The sequence below is a fragment of the Triplophysa rosa genome, unplaced genomic scaffold, assembly GCF_024868665.1.
Source record: "Triplophysa rosa unplaced genomic scaffold, Trosa_1v2 scaffold229_ERROPOS85089, whole genome shotgun sequence".
Lineage (NCBI taxonomy): Eukaryota > Metazoa > Chordata > Actinopteri > Cypriniformes > Nemacheilidae > Triplophysa > Triplophysa rosa.
In genome coordinates this window covers 38,756-58,943 of record NW_026634245.1, presented here as the reverse complement: position 1 = coordinate 58,943, position 20,188 = coordinate 38,756, and the positions used below count along the sequence as shown (strand labels likewise).

Sequence of the window (20,188 nt, the reverse complement as noted above, 5' to 3'; positions counted from 1 at the left end):
GATGAAAATATGCCGGGCGTTTGCCGTTTCAATGCTCGTTGGCTGGAGGACGAAAATTACAAATTATGGCTAAAACGTGGACCAAATCCTCGAGTGGCCACCTGCAAGTATGCAAAAAGGACGTGCAGCTCTTCACCATGGGGCCAGCTGCGCTTTCAAGTAGGGCTGTCACGATAAACCGACGATAAATGTCACGTGATTTATGCACAGCTTTTGAGTGAAGTACGGGAAAATGCTGCTGCATCCGAAAGCCAGAGGGCGCTCTCGTGCGGAAACTCCAAATACGCACTGCAGAAGAAGACCATGACACCTTCTAGAATCTATGCCTATGGACATCTTTTATCACTGTTACTCAAGCCTCATCAGGTATTTTTATGATAATAAAGTATATAATGATCATGTTTGACGGGTGTTGCTTTTTCAAATGCACATTATAAGCGACTCAAACTCGCACTGCTTTTAGATCAGCAGCATTTCCTACTGATCCCAGAGCCGTGCTTCACGGACAAGCTACGCATTAAAAAAATATTGACACATTGCATATCGCAGCCAGCTCGATTGCAATAGGATTTAGTGGTACCGCAATAAAATATCATGCAGCCCTACTTTCAAGCCACATGAAAGGTAAGTTTTTCTATTATTTCGAAATTTTCGATTAGGCCAATTAAGTTTAAGGTAGATGGAAAAATTCGCGAACTAATTAATTTTCGGGAGGGATGTAAAGTGTAATTGTAGGTCTTTTTTGCCAGATATGGTCGGAAATGAACATGGACTCGGGCAGAAATTAGCCTATCTTACTTAAAAACTACGTCAAGTTGTGTGTGTGTGCTCACCGACTGAATTTGGTCCGTGTATCTTTTGGCCATTTGTTTATCAGTTTGAACTTGAACAAACGGGAGTGAGAAAACGGCGCCATTTTCGTTTTTCGTTCATCAAAAAAACGGGAAAACGAGAATTCGGCTTTTTTTCGTTTTCAACCTAACGTTTAAAAAACGAATAAACAACTTGAAAACTAGTTCTCACATGTGGGCGGTATGAAACGCCCCCTTCCGCTGATTGGCAAATCAAAGGTCAGTAAGCGACGTCTTCGGTTGTCCCTCGGTTCCGAATAAATAGTCCTCCGCTGCTGTACAGAAAGTATGTTTCATTGCTCACATTAAACAACCGTCCACAAATCGTACAGGGCAGATTATAGACTGGACTTTCTTCTGTGCAACCTAGCGCATTTCATATAAATATTTATATCACAAATATTAATGTAGTTCGCATCCGCATCTTTCTAGCTCGCCAGGGTTAAATCTGCGTGGCAAAGCTGCGCGAGACACTGGACCGCACGAAGCGGATTCATATACTTATTTTATTTCATTAAAAATTCGCTGTGTTGGTGGTTGTCGGGTTAACATATTTTTTCCACAAGTTTGCTTCTGTGTACATTCCATCAAGTGAACCAAGACGAATTCAGAGTTTTGCTGCGTGACAAAGCTGCGCAAGACACTGGACAGTACGCAGCGGATACAGTGCAGTGATGTAGTCAAAGTGAAAGTGACCTATTTGTCCGATATGTTGATCAAGGCTCAGTCACTGTTTAGATTCCACAATAAAAATCATTCAGTGTATGCTAAAGATTCTAGTATTTTATAAAACGTTTTACTGTGTTATTTACGACTGGCACATGCGAACGATGACAATGAGAGAAATGCTGACAAAAATACAAATTAATTAAGCTATCACGGGTTATTATTATTATTTAGACGTAAATAAGTCCTCCGCTGCTGTACAGTGGGGATCCTTAAAGTATGTTTAATTTCTCTCATTAAACAACCGTCCACAAACCGTACAGGGCAGGTTCTAGACTGGACTTTCCTCGTGAAACCTAACGCATTTCATATAATTTTTTATATCACAAATATTAATGTAGTTCGCATCCGCATCTTTCTAGCTCTCCAGGGTTAAATCTGCGTGGCAAAGCCGCGCGAGACACTGGACAGCACGAAGCGGATTCATATAGCCTACTTATTTTACTTCATTCAAAATTCGCTGTGTTCCGTTGTAATTTGTATTGAGGCTCCGTAAGTCTAAACAATTAGCATTTATTTTTGTTTGATCATTTAGCTTAAGATGGCTAGAGTGTAGGCTATCCTTTTTTCATAAAGGAAAAAACTTTCGTTCTCAATTGCACATTAAAGCTTGTTGTTCTGCATTTATTGATAATAATAATAATAACCCCGTGATGGCTTAATTAATTTGTATTTTTGTCAGCATTTCTCTCAGTTGTCAGTCGTTCGCATGTGACCAGTCCTAAATATCACAGTAAAAACGTTTTATAAAATACTAGAATCTTTAGCATACACTGAATGATTTTTTCTGTGGAATCTACACAGTGACTGAACCTTGATCAACATATCTGACAAATAGGTCACTTTCACTTTGACTACATCACTGCACTGTAGGCCTATATGCATCCGCTGCGTACTGTCCAGTGTCGTGCAGCTTTGTCACGCAGCAAAACTCTGAATTCGTCTTGGTTCACTTGATGGAATGTACACAGAAGCAAACTTGTGGAAAAAATGTGGTAACCCAACAACCACAACAGCGAATTTTGAATGAAATGAAATAAAATAAGTATATGAATCCGCTTCGTGTGGTCCAGTGTCTCGCGCAGCTTTGCCACGCAGATTTAACCCTGGAGAGCTAGAAAGATGCGGATGCGAACTACATTAATATTTGTGATATAAATATTTAAATGAAATGCTCTAAGTAACACAGAAGAAAGTCCAGTCTATAATCTGCCCTGTACGGTTTGTGGACGGTTGTTTAATGTGATAAATGAAACATACTTTCTGTACAGCAGCGGAGGACTATTTATTCGGAACCGAGGGACAACCGAAGACGTCGCTTACTGACCTTTGATTTGCCAGTCAGCGGAAGGGGGCGTTTCATACCGCCCACATGTGAGAAACTAGTTTTCAAGTTGTTTATTCGTTTTTTAAACGTTAAGTTGAAAACGAAAAAAAAGCCGAATTCTCGTTTTTCCGTTTTTTTTATGAACGAAAAACGAAAATGGCGCCGTTTTCTCACTCCGTTTGTTCAAGTTCAAACTGAAAAACAAATGGCCAAAAGATACACGGACCAATTCTGCAGTGTCGCGAATTCTTTCTTTCATCAAACAACAAAGTGCTAATACGATGTTAACGATATCAGGGATTAGATTTTTTTCGTATAAATAAAGATTTTTTTTATTTTTTTTAGCTCGCTGGGATCACCCGCGTAAAGTGCAAAATGTTTTTGTGACGGGGTGGGGGTTGGGTGCTGTGTGGTATAAATGGCGTAGATGCGCCATCTAGTGGCTGTGTATTGAAACAGAGAAATACATTCCTGTTTTAGTTTTTTAACACTACACAAAAGTTTGAACAAAATACAATCAAGGGAACTTTTATAACGTAATGTTAAACAAATATCTTTAAGATTGAAATACATATGATAGATATGATAACCAGTTCATTGTTTTTTCTTCTGAACTGTCACAAATTTACAGGTGGGGCATTTTCCATACTGTTAAAACAGTACCTTAGTCTTATCCTAAAGTAATATTGGACAAACTAAATATATCATTTGAAAGCTTACAACCTACTGTTCCCACATTTGGTGACTAATTTTCAAAACAAATTACATAGGAACAGTATTATATTAATTGCATTTTAATGAGCAAAAATTGTTTTAAATTTAAAGAAAAACTTGATCGATTCTCTATTTGTGATGCGGCGGCAACCTATAATTCGCACCCATGTTCTTTCCATGTTTCTTTTGTGTTATTTTATGTGGTCAAATCATATCAATTACAAATAAGTGCCCACAGTACTGTATAGGATGTCTGCTTTGTGAGTTAAATGACAATTCGCTCAAGTCTTTTATGGAATAAATTTAGTATAGTTAGTATATAGTATAATTACATATAATTGGCATACAGTATAACTATGGATTATCTACAAAGGAACATACAGTATATGTATGTCAGCATGTAATTAACGCAGTTGTAAGTGACTGGGAAAGTATAAAAACACACATTAAAAGTGCTTTTAAAGTGCTGGATTTTGATGTTGGAAAAGGTGTAAGAACCCTGAACGTGGTATGCAACAAAGTAAGCCAAAAGAAACCAGCGCTGTTCCGATCAGAGAAGCGATGAAGTGAGTCATACTGTATATTAAAAGATCGAATGACATGCTAAAAAACAAGTATGTGATTTGCATGATTGAAGAAATGTAATACAGTTTATGTAATATGTCTTTTTGAAAGATTTTCTCATTCATTACTCTCTCAAGCAAAGACAGCGCAGCTTCAAAGAGACATGAGCCAATAGCGCTTGAGTGTGAGCTCTGTCAGAGCGTTTCATTGGTTGAATGTACTGAATGAACACGCCCTTCACTGAACGAACGAGTCAATTCGTACATGATCTAATATTCTCTGTGTTACAACAATGCATATCCAGTAGTTACTCAACTTTTCTGAAAAATAAAGGTAATGACCTGGTTTAATTTAATTCCAAGGTCAAGTAAATGGCCAGTGCTGTTCCAAAAGAAAAAAAAAAAGTTCCGCGAACAAATACAGCATCAGAGAGAATGTAGGTACGTGATGAAAAGTGTGGGAATTAAAAATATAAAAATGTGCATTGCAAATTAATTTGTGAACATATTACCTAATTTTGAAACTATTTTTATTATATTATATATTTTTATTTAGAGTATTTTTTATCTTAAATAGTGTATTTTTGTTTGGATAATAAAGAAACAAAAAAATCCCATAGTGCCCAGAGTTTGTGTGTGTTGTAATTTATTGTAATTACTTTTTGTTGGTTTGTTTGTTTCTTGTTTTTTTGGGATAGGCTGCAGAATTAGTAAGCTTAAATCTAGATGCATACGAAACCCATTTATTGGATATTAGATGCTACCTGGAGCAGAAGCTGATAGTAAGTGCTTGTTTGTTTATTGTTGTGTGTTCAGAACACTTCTATGTAAACAAATGTAAACTTTGTTTAATTTTCAACATTTACATTTTTCAGGCTGTCTTTGGAGAGGATAAGGTTCATTTTAACAGTCGTTTTCCTGGCTCAGAAGTTTTGCCCAACACTTGCAATGTGTCCATCATGGGAAGAGGACTGGAGGGTGAGTGGAAGGCACCTTTATAGCTTTAGTTATACAGTATAGTATGTATACAATTTCATCTACATGTGTAATGCTACAGAGATTAGTCACAAATATGTTGTTATATTCAAGGTCTGTTATGTGAACAGGGGTTAAAGTTTTCCGGCTTCGTGCCAGATCTTTGGGGTTCAACATTTGGCTGCGCAATGATTGTCCTACCTTAATAAAAAACTTGTTGATATCAGGTTCGAGTTCAGAAGTTGAAAGAAACACAGCTATCACTCTCAACCAAACTAACATTACTAGCCAATTTCAAGTACAATGGGGCAGTTCTTTGAAAATGTGTGGTTCAGATCCAGCTGCAACTGAGTGCTAAGCAGCATAGTCTGCAGCAGTGTTAATTTTGACAGCAAATTTTGATTTAGTTTTAGTCATAGTCTTTTGACGAAAATGCAATTTAGTTTTAGTCACATTTTAGTCATCCCCATCATTTTAGTTTTAGTCTAGTTTTAGTCGACAAAATATGAAAAACATTTTAGTCGAATAAATATACATTATATTTAGTCTACTAAAATCTAAATGGTTTAAATCATTTACTTGGTGTAATTAAATGTTCCATACAAAGATTCAACTGTTTTGACATAATTTACTTCACCTTAGAATGAAATTAAACCAGGTCATTACCTTTATTTTTCAGAAAAGTTCAGTAACTAGATTTGCATTGTTGGAACACAGAATATTAGACCATTAACGACATGTTCCAGTTCATTCAATCCCATTTGACTCAATTGACTCGTTAAGTAGGGCGTGTTCATTCAGTTCATTCAACCAATGAAACGCTCTGACAGGGCTCACACTCAAAGGCTATTGGCTCATGGCATGTCTCTTTGAAGAAAGAGCTGCACTGTCTTTGCCTGATACAGCAATGAATGAGAAATAGCTTTCATATAAATTGTATTACATTTCTTTAGTCATGCAAACATGTTACATATTTGGTTCGAATGTACAGTTTGACTCACTTCATCACTTCTATAATCAGTAGAGGACAGCGCTGGTTTCTTTTCGCTGACTTCATGTTGCATTTCACGTTATGCAGCAGCTCGTGTTAAGTTAACATAGGCATATAAAAACACTTGAGCTTCCTTTGTAATGTGTTTTGGGGTGACTTGCCTGCAGTCGCGCTTCAAGTTTGCGGCGTTTTACCGGCGATCGTGAAGGAAAATAAGACGCATTGTAACCCGCGTGGAGACACAGAATACATGTGTGTGCTTCCCCTTCTCCCAGAGACTTCTCTCTACCGTTTATATGAGATATGCACATGCGCGCAAACAGATGTCCGCCAGGTGGGACAAGAATATTTTCGTCTCGTTTTTATTAGTTGACGAAAATGTCAGTATATTTTTATTACAATTTTTGTTATCATGCATTCATTTTTATTTAGTTATCGTCTCGTTTTCGTCAGTGAAAACATGTCGTTAACGAATACTTTTCGTCGTAGTTTTCGTCAATGAAATTAACACTGGTCTGCAGGATGGAGTGTAAAATTATCGTAGATGAAAACTCACCTTTTTGAGATCAAAATGGGTCACCTACGAGAAACGTGTCTTGTGTGTGAACATGACAACAGCACAACTACTCAGTTAAAGGGATGTTTCATCCAAGAAACAAAATTTCCCCATATTTTACTCAACCTCAAGGCATCCTATTTGTATATGACTTTCTTCTTTAAGAATAATGCAGTCGGAGTTGTAATACCACATATTTTTTCTTCCAAGCGTTAGAATGGGAGTGAATTGTGGACAAGATTTTGAAGTCCCAAAAAATGCATCCATCAGTGAAGGAACTGCTTGACATGGCTTCATGGGGTTGATAAAGGTCATCTGAAGCGACCTGAATGCTAATGTCTAACTGCCATTGTACCATGCAGCCAAGTTCCAGTGACGAATGCAACATTTTTTTATTTGCTTGGCGGTCTCCTCTACGTTACCGCGGTAGGAATTAAGCGAATCAGAAACCAATGATTAGATCAGAACTGCATCGATCAAGAAAAGTCATACTCCAAATAAACACAATGACCATTATCCGGGTCATGTGATACCATCTGGACTGAGACCACTCAACTTCCCCCCCATAGTCAAGTGGCTTGAAGACAAAGGAACACTTAGATTCAAAGGAAGAACGTGTCAACGACAAGCAGCTAAACCCAGACAATTGGACAAAAGAGGTGTTAACTCATGATTTTCAAAGAAGTTTAGTTAGTTTAGTTTATTTATTTATAAAGCACATTTAAAAACAACAGGAGTTGCAACCAAAGTGCTGTACAACAAATATAAAACAAAATTAAAGACATACCCGATCAGTCTAGACAAAACAAAGGGACAAATAAAATTTTACACCCTCAAACAGAATTAAAACACAGAATAGAAATGGGTTTTCAAAGCAGATTTAAATTGGGAAATAGAAGAAGAAGATCTCATGGATTAAAGTTTTCTGTCGCTACGACGGATTTCCGTTAATTGCAGCGAGTCTACAACGGATTTCCGTCAGTTGCAGAGTTCCAGCCTGTCCTTAATGACTTAAATTCACTTTTCATAATGTTGTTAACCCCTTGACGCGTACGATCACACCAGTGTGATTAGAACATTCGGCGCTTTGGCTGGCACTGAGCCAGAGACAGACTCAATCCTGTCACATATCACAACTGTGCAGTGCTTTCAACCACATAATGTTTAATTTATCCTTCATACATATACACGTGCCTACAAGCACAAAATACATTTAGAGATTGTATAATACACACTGATGTCTATGGAAGCGGCAATAACAATCTACTCAAATGTAATTTGACGGATGTGTTTTATTCAGATCAGACACAGCATCTGCAATGTAAACAATTGTTAAGATCACTCAATTCTTCTACCAGGTCACCAGGCACTTACGTTTGTGTTTTTATGAGAAGTGGATGAATTCACGTGATATAAATCTGACAGATCTCAGACCACGGTAGAAACAAACATGGCGGCGCCCGCTTATAGCCAGAGGCATGTTAAGACCTCATGGTGCCCCTGGGCAACAGCCCCAGAGGTGCCCCCCATCAACCCACCTACCCACACGCATGAATCCACTCATTAAAATATTTATATATTAAAAGATTTTATAAGAATGAAACTCAGCAATTTACAATATACTATTTTACAAGAATTACACATTAACATGACACTTTTGTAGAATAGAACACAAAAAATGTAAGTATTATACATTTTTTTTAATAAATTAATAGTATTATAATAAAAAGTATTTTTAACAATTAGGCCTACTGTAGTTAAGGGGCACCTGCTTTCTGTTGTAACGTTACATTTCAGGTTTTGATGTAGTGAAAAAAAATCACTAACATTTTTTTAACAGGTGTAAATGTTGTGCGTGCCACAAAGTGGGGGTACAGGGACACACACACACACACACACACACACACACACACACACACACACACACACACACACACACACACACACACACACACACACACACACACACACACACACACACACACACACACACATATAGTTTGCATGTATGTATTCACATTAGGGAGACAATGGAACAATGTACAGATTTTCAGGACATTGGGACTTAATTCACCAAAGTGGCATTCACCAGATTACAATGTATAGCAAGGTTATTCAAATAACATGAAACGTTATTGTTACTATTTTACCTGCTATACAGCTATTCAAACGCTCTATTTAAGCACAGTATGTGTATATTCTTCTTACTAAACGATCACATAAGTACTAAGATAAAAGTGTACTCCACTAAAAAAGACACATAAGAATTGATTGCTATAGTGATGACAACGTTTTTCACTTTCACTTTAAAACCCAGGTTTGGACCTTAAATAGTGGCCTTACCTCCACGTACTATTAGCATACATTATCGGCACTATAACATCTTATTTCTGACGCATGCCATGTATATATACACATTTATTAATCAGTGCTAATACCCGCATTTTTAGTCTCCGCTACAACAATGCACTCTGCATCGTTCCCGCTTCCATCATGTTTGAAGATTAAAGTGTACACGAAAGACGACTCGCCTCATAACACTCACTTGTGATTGGCTGAATATTAATTCACTCAAATCTATGTAACTAACCAGATAACATGGGCGGGAATGTTGGCGGAGGCGTGTCGAAAAAGTGCAGAGGACAGAACCATTTTTATCTGAAGTGGGGGTATTCCCGCACATGGTGCCACGCCTATTTAGCGCAGATGCGTGACTTAAGTCTTAAAAAACAAGTGCTTATGTACATTTATATAAAAAAAATTGTATTGCGGGTTTATTTGGTGCCCCTGAAGTCTTAGTGCCCCTGGGCACTCGCCCAATTGCCCATATGGTTAATCCGCCTCTGCTTATAGCTCAACTAACGCGATCATTATAAAAGTGTTTAAACAACAAAACACATTCACATGCACATATTTGACAATCGGAATGTCAGATAATTCATGACATAGTTAACAGTTTGTGAATTTTTTGAGTAAAAAATAAAAATTATGTAAAATCAATGAATCAGTCATACAGCTGCTGTGGCTCTGCAGTGTGTCACATGATAAGCAGTGCCGCGTCGCCATGGAAATGTTAAAGTGATAGGCTACCTTCTTAACGGTTGCCTTGGACAAGCTAGTCAAACACTGAAACTAGTCATGCAGCTTGTCAAACACTGTAACGAGTGTCAGGTATAGCCAAGCTTCAGGAATATGGTTTCACAGCCAAAAGGCTGTGAAAAGCACTCTGGAGACAAATACAAACAAAATGTTTGGTCATTAGCAAAGCTCAATAAAACGGGAAGGAAGGAGGCTGGAACCGGCGAACAATCAAACATTTTTAATTAAAAATAAATAAACAATAAACAGCAATAAAACAGGCCGGCAGCCCCTCACGGACGACTGCGGGCCACACAAACATAAACAAACTTAAAAAAAAGTTAACTAATGTCCGGGCCCGGTCCTTTCTCGCCGTATTCTCCTGCCATTCGTCCTTTTATGCTTCCGCTCCTCCGTGAGAGATACGAGGCCGGAATGACGCCCAGCTGACACTCATTATCAATCGCGTCCCGGCCTCGCTTCTTCCTCCCACGGCTCTCGTCACGCCTCCCTCGTCACATGGTGCTTTTATTTTGTTCTTTTTTTCTATTAATTATTAAGAGTTTCAGAAAACATTGTTTGGTCTTATAAGATAAATTACAAAATGCACTGAAAAGTTATAGATGGTTGATTATTTGTCTAGGTAAGAATAACTTTTTCATAGATTAAAAATACGCAAACTGGCAATACTACGTAAAGTGGTTCAAAACATCTCCCTTTAAAACGCTATTGGTTTCGACTATTTAGATAAAGTGTCGGTTAAAGGAATATGACTTAGCCTGAAAAAAAATCAGTCAGAAGATTTTTTTTCACTTTAATCCATGAGATTTTATGTGGAGGGGAAGACTGTTCCAGAGCCTAGGAGCTGCCACCGCAAAAGCCCGGTCACCTTTCGTTTTAAGACGAGAACGAGGGACTGAGAGAAGAGATTGACTAGACGACCGAAGAGATCTAGAGGTGGAATGCGGAATGAGGAGACTACAGATATACTGGGTAGCATAACGTACTCGGATACTAACGTAACCTCGGTTCCCTGAGATACGGGAACGAGTACTGCGTAGCAGGACGCTATGGGGAAAACTCCTTTTTCTCAGATGACTGAAGCTTTACAATAACGCAGTGAATACTGCACGGCCATTGGTGCTTGCAAAGTAAAACTTTGAGCCAATGGCAGCGAAGCTGCACGGACCTATGGCGATGGTGCCCGCCAAAATGGGTGGGGCTTATGGCTATATAAGCAGACACATCACCGTAGGGTCCTCAGGTTACTTCGACTGAAGCGACGACCATATGCAGCTTGTAAGCACGGCCAGGAACGCAGTACTCGTTCCCGTATCTCAGGGAACCGAGGTTACGTTAGTAACCGAGTACGTTCCCTATCGATACTTCACTCGTACTGCTATGGGGAACCAGTATAATCCCGCCGTGCTACAAGTGGAACGAAAACATCATATAATCCCGAAGCCATGGCTCGAGGATAGGTATGAGGCAGAGAATCCTGCGGAAGGCGGAAAAGCCAAGCTAATAGGTGGCCTAATCCGGTTAATCGTTCCAGTAGTGTGCTAGGTGCTGGTGTGGTTGAGGGCAACCACAGCCCAGCAGTAGTCTTAAGAAGAAAGGACCCGGGCCTGTAAGGCCGGAACGTCCAGACTGTAGAATCTGGTAAATGATGAAGGCGAAGCCCAGCAGGCCGCCGCACAAATATCCGCTATGGAGACTCCGCTAGACCATGCCCAGGAAGAGGCGACACCTCTAGTAGAATGGGCTCTAACTCCCGTGGGGCATAGAAGGCCCAAGGAAGAGTATGCCAGCGCGATAGTCTATGCTTCGTGACCGGAGACCCTCTGGTGCGGTTGCCAAGCAGACAAAAAGCTGTTCCGACCGCCTGAATGGGGCGGAACGCTCAATGTAGATCTTAAGCGCTCTGACTGGACAGAGCAGATTCAGCTCCGGGTCCTGCTCGGAGGAGGGGAGCGCAGAAAGTGTCACTACCTGTGCTCTAAATGGAGTAGAGAGCACCTTAGGTACGTAACCATGTCTAGGTTTGAGGACTACCTTAGAGTTGTCAGGCCCAAACTCAAGACAGGAGGGGATCACAGAGAGCACCTGTAGATAGCCCACACGTTTTACCGATGCTAATGCTAGCAGCAGAGTGGTTTTAAGCGTTAAGGGACAGAGGTCCGCAGACTGCAGAGGCTCGAAGGAAGGGCCCTTCACAGCTCTCAACACCGTGGGCAGATCCCATGTGGGAACGGTGAGGGGGAGAGGAGGGTGTAGCCGCCTGGAACCCTTCAAGAAGCGAATGACCAAGTCATTCTTTCCCACTCCTTGGCCCGCTATGGGGGAATGAGAAGCTGCAATTGCTGCCACATAGACCTTGAGCGTGGAAGGGGAGCGGCCCTTATCCAACAGCTCTTGCAGGAAGGACAGAATTAGTGATACGTCACAGGATTCTGGGTCTGCGCCGCGGGTTGTACACCAGGTGGAGAAGACAGACCACTTGAGGGTATAGAGTCGTCTAGTAGACGGAGCTCTAGCCTGTGAATCATGTTCATGACACTCTCGGGGAGGACCGTAGGCTCCCGTCGAGAGGCCAAAGGTGCAGAGCCCACAGCTCTGGCTGGGGGTGCCAAATCTGTTGCCTGTCTGAGAGAGGAGGTCCCGTCTCAGGGGAATAGGCCACGGGGCTGCTACGAGCAGCTGAGACAGGCTCTGGCGCCCCCCACTCAGGCGGCCCCCCTGGAGGGACAGCGAAGGGAGACCATCGCCCCATCAGCAGCCGCGGCGAAGCGGCCCTCATGGGAAGACCTCAGGGGGATCGAGGCTACCATTGGGCCCGACCCCAGCCACATCGCTGGGAGTCGGATAGGGACGGATCCTGCCCCGTCTCTCCATCTGCTGGCCCCACCTCTCAAAGGAGAGTTTCCTCTCTCTCTGGGTTACACAGCCGCTCCCACCCTCTGCACGACGGTGAACGGCAAACTCGACGTTGCGTCATGGCGAAGCCAATGTCGAGTATAAACACCAGCCTTCAGCACTCTCAGACAGACAGTGCGTCGAGCCGGACAATCGCCAGGCAGGAAAAACAGCAGAGCCAATCTCCTCCCCGGGGGTCCTCCCCCGGCAAGGAATCCGTACTGCTAGCCATCGAACCACCCCCGCGGGGGCGATGAAGCAGATCAAACCTCTAGTCCCCCTGTCACAGTTTCTGGGAGCCTGGTCTCAGCTTCCCAGACTGTCAGGCTGGCTGAGGAAGACGATCCGTCTCGGCTACGCGATTCAGTTCGCTACACGTCCGCCCAAGTTCGGGGCGTCCTTTTTACCTCAGTCAGAGGCAGGGATGCCCCCGTACTTCGGGCGGAGGTCGCCTCCCTTCTGGTGAAGGAGCGATCGAGCCCGTCCCACCGGCCGAGATGTTCAGCGGGTTCTACAGCCCGTACTTCATTGTCCCCAAGAAGGCGGAGGGTTGCGCCCTATCTTGGATCTGCGTGTTCTGAACAGGCACCTACACAAGCTGCCTTTCAGGATGGTCACGCAGAAGCGCATCCTGGCGTCCGTCAGGCGTCAGGACTGGTTCATGGCAATCGACCTGAAGGACGCGTACTTTCATGTCTCGATCCTCCCTCGACATCGGCCGTTCCGACGGTTCGCGTTCGAGGGACGGGCATATCAGTACAGGGTCCTCCCCTTCGGTCTGTCCCTGTCTCCACGAGTCTTTACGAAGGTCGTGGAAGCCGCCCTCCTTCCCCGTAGGGAAGGAGGTGTGCGGGTACTAACTATCTCGAGACTGGCTCAAGTTTTGGCACACTCTCGAGATCTGTTGGTACACACAGGGACCTGGTGCTCCGGCACCTAGATCGGTGGGGCTACAGGTCAACTGAGAAAAGAGCAAGCTCTCCCCGGTCAGAGCATCCTCTTTCTCGGTATGGAACTCGACTCTGTCCTCAGAGCGGCCCCGCTCACCCCCCGGGGGGGGGCGCAAGACCCGCGACGAGGAAGCCCGCACCCTCGCGGCCTCCCAGAGGCAGCGCGACTGACTAGCCGCCCGATCAGTGTTGAACTGCCTGAAGATCAGACAGTCAGCGGTCCCCCTGTAACAAGAGGCTCCTGGGATACATGGCATCCTCGGCGGGGGTGGTCCCCCTCGGGTCGATGCACATACGACCGCTCCAACACTGGCTGCAGAGTCAAGTTCCTTGGAGAGCGTGGCACACCGGCAGCAGGCGTATGGTCACACGCTTTTCTGCCGACACACCCTAACCCCCTGGTCTCCATGACCTTCTTGCGGACAGGGGTCCCCTTTGGGATGCCTCCCTGCAAGGTTGGGGTGCCGTGTGCAACGGGCAAGCAGTGTCGGGGCGGTGGACGGGCCCCCGCCTGCGTTGGCATTTCAACTGCCTAGAGTTGTTGGTTGTGCTACTTGCATTGAGAGGCTACTACCTCTCGTGCAGGGAAGCACGTGCTGGTCCGGTCGGACAGCACAGCTGCTGTGGCGTTTTCTTTCACTCACAGCAGCTAACATGACTCGCCCGACGCCTCCTCCTCTGGAGTCAGCAGGTGATCAGCTCCTGCGAGCCACACACATCCCAGGGTGTCCTGAACCAGACAGCCGATGCGCTCTCTCGTCAGTTGACGCCTCGCGGAGAGTGGCGACTCCCTCCCCGCGCAGCCGGCTCATTTGGGGCAGTTTGGCCAGGCACAGGTGGTCCTGTTGCCTCCCCGGACTCCACCCATTGTCCGCTTTGGTACTCCCTGTCCGAGGTACCCTCGGCACGGATGCCCTTGCGCACAGCTGGCCGCGGGACAAGCGGAAGTACGCTTCCCCCCAGTGAGCCTCATTGCACAGGGCCTGTGCAAGGCCAGGGAAGAGGAGCATCAAGTGGTACTAGTTACGCCCCTTGGCCTAACCAGGACTTGGTTCTCGGAGCTGAGGCTCTGACAACAACTCCCCCCTGGCCGCTCCCCCTGGCGGACAGCTTCCCCAGGGGAAGGGGCACGTTACGGCATCCCAGGCAAAACCTGGTCTCCATGTCTGGACGGGACGAGGAGATCCTGAGTGACCCACCCCCGGTCCGGTTGGGACGTCACTCAGGCTAGGGCTTCGGCCACTGGGCGGCTATACGCCCATAGGTGGCGCCTCTTCTCGTCCTGGTGCTCTTCTCGCGAGAAGACCCGCGGAGTTGCTCGGTCGGGTACGAGCTGTCCCGTCCTCAAGAGAGACGGGGGAGTAACCTCTCCCCCTCCACACTGGGAATGTATGTAGCCGCTACGGCCGCTCATCATGACCCAAGTGCTGGGTAGCCTCTGGGACAGCACGACCTGGTCATTAGGTTCCTAAGGGGCGCGAGAGGGTGACCACCTTATCCGCGCTCCGTACCCTCTTGCGACCTAGGTGGCGGGCCTCAAGAGGCCCCGCCCCCTTCGAGCCTCTCGGGGTTGCCGCTCTTTCTCAGTCTTGATAAAGACGGCTTTCCGCATGGCGCTCACCTCCAAGAGGGTAGGGGATCTAAGCACCCTCCGTGTCCACAGATTGCCTAGAACTCGGGGCCGGGATTCTCACGTTATCTTGAGACCCCGCCCCGGCTACGTGCCCAAGGTTCCCACCACTCTCCCGAGAGACCAGGTGGTGAACCTGCAGGCGCTCCCCACCGGGGAGGAAGACCCAACCTATCCGTGTTGTGTCCAGTACGCGCACGGCGCCTCTACTTGGACCGCACGCAGAGCCCAGAAGCTCTGAGCAGCTCTTTGTCTGTTTCGGAGGTCAGCAGGAGGGCTGTCTCCAAACAGAGGCTGGCGCACTGGATCGTGGATGCCCTCGTTAGGGCATACCGATCTCATTCGCCCCTGCCCGTTGGGGTGAGGCACACCCCTCGATGGGCACTGGCTCAGGGCGCCTCTCTGGCAGACATCTGCAGAGCTGCGGGTTGGGCTATGCCCAACAACTCCGTGAGGTTCTAATACCTACGCGCGGAACCGGTGTCAGCCCGCATCCTGGCAAGGTGTGGGACCGGCAGCCGGTAGGGCGTACGCCTCGAAGCCCTTCCCCCTCCGGGGGGAGCAGTGGCGATCCCGCCTCACTTCTTTCCCCTCGGGTAAAGAACAGGCATTCCATCCATCACTAAGCACCCTTCCAGGGGACAGGCTGGGCAGAGCAGCCCTGCCCCCTTAGGCCGGGGAACAGTTGAGTTATCTCCCACATAGCTCTAACCGGACCTAGTGCTCCAGACGTGGTAACCCCCCTCCGTGGGCTGTTCCGTCTGATGTATCCTCATGAATGGTTCCCACCTTGGCAACCCATGACCTCCCCAGGTGGACTCCCACCTTGCGGTTAACTCCTGTCCGCACATTTCTTCCCATGAGTTCTCCCCTGATGGTGAGACCATGTGGTGTCTCCACTAATTCCTCCCTACGGTAGGTAGTGGCCTCTGCAGCGTTTTTCCCCCAGGGGGAATAATGCTTACCCAGTGGCCCGTACGGTGCCGGGCGGCTTCTCGCCATTTAGAGAATTAGGCCTCCGCCCGTGACGGCCGGCGTTAGGGGGCTTCCCAACTTTTTGTGGAAAGCTCTGGGTCCCCCTTCCTCTCCACTGGAAGGTCATAATTTCGCGTAGCGTGTTCGTCTGACTCGCCCAGGCCAGTCAACGTCGCTCCGCAGAGATTGTGACGCGGCTCAGTGCTGTGGCGTTTTCCATAGGAACCCCATTCTGTCGGTTCGACACAACGTCGAGAGACCGACAGAAAGGGAACGTCTTGGTTACGGATGTAACCTCGGTTCCCTGATGGAGGGAACGAGACGTTGTGTCCCTCATGCCACAACACTGGCCGCCCACCCCAGCGGTCGGGGGAGGATGCTTTAGGCTCCTCAGACCAAAGGTGAATGAATGAGCACGCCGGCTTCCCTCTTATACCCGGACATCCGGGGAGGAGCCCGGCATGCAAATTTCATTCGCCAATTTTCATTGGCCTTTTCTAAATACTCAGAAGATGATAGGTTCTCAAGACAAACCCCATTCTGTCGGTTCGACACAACGTCTCGTTCCCTCCATCAGGGAACCGAGGTTACATCCGTAACCAAGACGTTAGTAGCAATGTGACTAAAGATAACTTGATTATGGTGATGGGAGGAGAAAGTCATACCCCGAACCAAAAGCTAATATCTAATTGGTAAAGAGCTCCCCAGGGGTGGAACAATCAGTTGAGTTAAAACTCAGGATGCAACAAAGCAACAGGATCAGCGAGGAAAACGAGCGACCAAAAGGGTTGCAGGGGTGGACTCTGTTCAGCAGAACTGAGTTATGGTTAAGATGGGTTAAGACCGGACTTCAAGCCATCTAACTACTCTCTCATTTTACTTTACTTTGACTTATTTTCTTTTCTTTCCGTCGAGAGACGCGTTTTAAGTTAAGTTCGCTGTAAAACCACATGCTACGACCATAGTCTTTACCCGCCGTCAACTTAAACTTACAAACACACCAAAGACACAGAAAAACACTTATTCGCGCTATATGTCCCCTTTAAGGCATACTTCTCCTAGGAGAATTGTCCAATTAACACCAAACTTTGTCAACATGATGCCAAGATACTGAAGTTGGAAATTGATTTTGGATATCTGGAACTGTGTTGCCATGGTGATTATTTTAAATTAACAGTAAAAAAGATGTAATACTAAGGTTATCCACCAGATAGAGTTAGGATAAGAAATCTTTTCATCCTAATCATCTTTCTGCTGTTATTGTTTGCGATATTTAAATTGACAAACAAACAAATACATAAAATAAGTTAATGTACTGTACTGGCAATATAGATTTATTTAATTATTGAAAGGTGTCATGAACTTGCCTTTTTATTTTGTATACTGTTGTATGAGGTCTACTTATGTCGTTCGCATTGTTTTTACAATCAAAAACATCAAAATCAATAAGAATAGGCTATTTTCTACCCAGATTTTGAGGCCGGCTCGACAAACGCTCAGTTTTAATGGGCGTGCTGCATTGAAGACTTGGAAGTAAACAACCCACTGCTATGATTGGACAGCAGTTTGCGTAGTAAACTTAGTTGGAGCCTTCTGTGAATTTGGTTAGACATGTTTTGTTAGTTTACACATTATCAGGACATATCAAGCGATCTCTATCAAAGCAATAGTGACACATAGTACAAATACGTTTTACTCGCATAAGATTGCTGTGCCATTCCTGTCGGATCCAATATTGACTGCACAGCACTGCTTTTTAATTTAAGTCGACCTGAGCCTAGTTCACAAAGGAATCTGCGGTGAAATGAAGCGAACAAACGCTCAATGTTTACCCACGTGAGCTGGAACGTCTTTAAAAATAAACTTCAACCACGCATAACTAATGTCAAAATTCTAAGGAAGGTTATGCAGCGACTGTGTTCTTCCACAACCAGGCACTGCACAATATTTTGTGATCTTTAACGGCATGTTTATTGCTTGTTCGCTCTATCTGATTCCGCACAACTTGTTTTACTTCAGTACTGTAATGCGCGAACCAGTGGGCGGGGCTAGAGAAGTAGTCGTTGATATTCTTCTGTGGAGGTGGTGTTCAACCTTTCTATGATAGGTGCATTCCAGGACCTGGTTTCAAAAAAAGTTGTAATTTCAGTAACAAGGGTGTTTTCAGTTCTGACACTTACAGGATGTTCGCTTTTATACTATTACCTCTTATATAACAAAAGCTTGGGTTAAAATTGATGTCATAATTCATGACACCTTTAACAAATGCTTATAGATCATTAAAACCATCTAAAATGTTTGTAGAGCATTAAACGTTTCGATAACACTTCACAATAAGGTCTCATTTTTAACATTAGTTAACGCATAAACTAACAATGAACAATATACTACAGTATTTATCCATCTTTGTTAATGTTAGTTAATAAAGTTGTTCATGTTAGTTCATGGTACAGTAACTAATGCACACATAATGTAACCCTTTCATTACTGTATCCCTTAAAACCAGACTGCCAGAGGGTTACTGTAAATGCAGGTGCCCGCTGTGCACAGTTTTCCTGATGCCACCGGGGTTGCGGTTGCACTGATGGCTTGGGCATGTCATCGCTGCTTTGCAGCTATATTTATTAATATTCTTCTAAATTAATCGCAATTTGAGGGTCCTAAACATGCTCAAAAACTCAAGAAAATTTGCACACACGTCAGACGTGATATATAATTATATCTGATGGGGCAAAATGGCTCGATAGCGCCACCTACAAAACTTCAATGTAGTGCCGCCTTCCTTTCACATACGTGCACAAAATTTGGTAGGCTTGTGTATCATCCCAATACCTATAAAAAGTATCTTAGAGTAATGCTCTAAACCCAAAAGGAAGTCAGCCATTTTGAAATTTCTCTGCAAATTTTGTTTTGTTTTTGCCATTTCCAGGTGTTGTACTTTAACTAACTCCTCCTTGAGTTTAAATCGGATCAACATCATATTTGGTCAGTGTCATCTAAAGGCCTTTGCGATGCTAAATTGCTAAGGACATGAGTTTTCGTTGATGGGTGAGTCTGTCTGCGCTTCGCCATGAAACAGGAAGTTATTGTAACTTAGGCATACAATGTCCGACCTGAGCCAAACTTGTGATGGCCTGAACACATCTACATGGCAAAATGTATTTACAATCATATCGCTACCAGCTGGCAACAGAAGGTGACATGTTTTTACTACTATGCATAATATATCGTCTTTTGTGTTCTGCAAAAGTCAGTCAGTCATACAGGTTTGAAATGAAAAGAGGGTGAGTGCCATTATTGTGGCTGGGGACTTTAATATAACTAACCTCAGACATGTTATGCCGAACTTTTGCCAACACGTCTCATGTCCAACCAGAGGGGAAAGTATACTGGACCACTGTTATTCACATATTCAGGTTCGCAGAGCGCTGAATCGAGTAAACCTCAGAATGGAAGATCCGGAATGAAAAGCAGTCGGTCCAGGCATTCCTGGTCGGGTATTGAGGTGCTCACCGATCAGCTGGCTGGCTTGTTTACATTTATTTTCAATAAATAGTCACTCGCCAAGTCTGTTGTCCTCATGTGCTTTAAAAAATCTGTCATCCTTCCTGTACCTAAAAACAATAATCCCTCTTGTCTGAATGACTATCAACCTGTGGCACTGACATCACTGGCTATGAAGATCTTTGAGAGGCTAATTGAAAACAACATCTGTTCTTCCATTCCGGATAATATAAACCCTTTGCAGTTTGCATATCGCCCCAACAGATCCACAGAGGATGTCATTTCTCACATTCTGCACACCACTCTCACCCACGTCGACAACACGGACATTTTGTGAGGCTGTTGTTTATATTATAGCTAATTGGTCTTTAAAACTATAGATCCCCACAGACTGGCCTCTAAACTCAGGAACCGTGGTCTAAATCAGAGCAT

At 44.4% G+C, this 20,188-nt stretch overlaps 1 protein-coding gene across 3 annotated transcripts in view; it reads left to right on the top strand.

The window, feature by feature from the left end:
- scly (selenocysteine lyase) overlaps positions 1–20,188 on the top strand; it is a 61,094-nt gene that overhangs the window by 23,659 nt on the left and 17,247 nt on the right. For all 3 annotated transcript variants that reach the window (XM_057327408.1, XM_057327410.1, XM_057327409.1), the window contains 2 exons: positions 4,880–4,963; positions 5,057–5,159. In XM_057327408.1, coding sequence (XP_057183391.1) covers positions 4,880–4,963; positions 5,057–5,159 — 187 coding nt within the window. The remainder of the gene's footprint in view (positions 1–4,879; positions 4,964–5,056; positions 5,160–20,188) is intronic.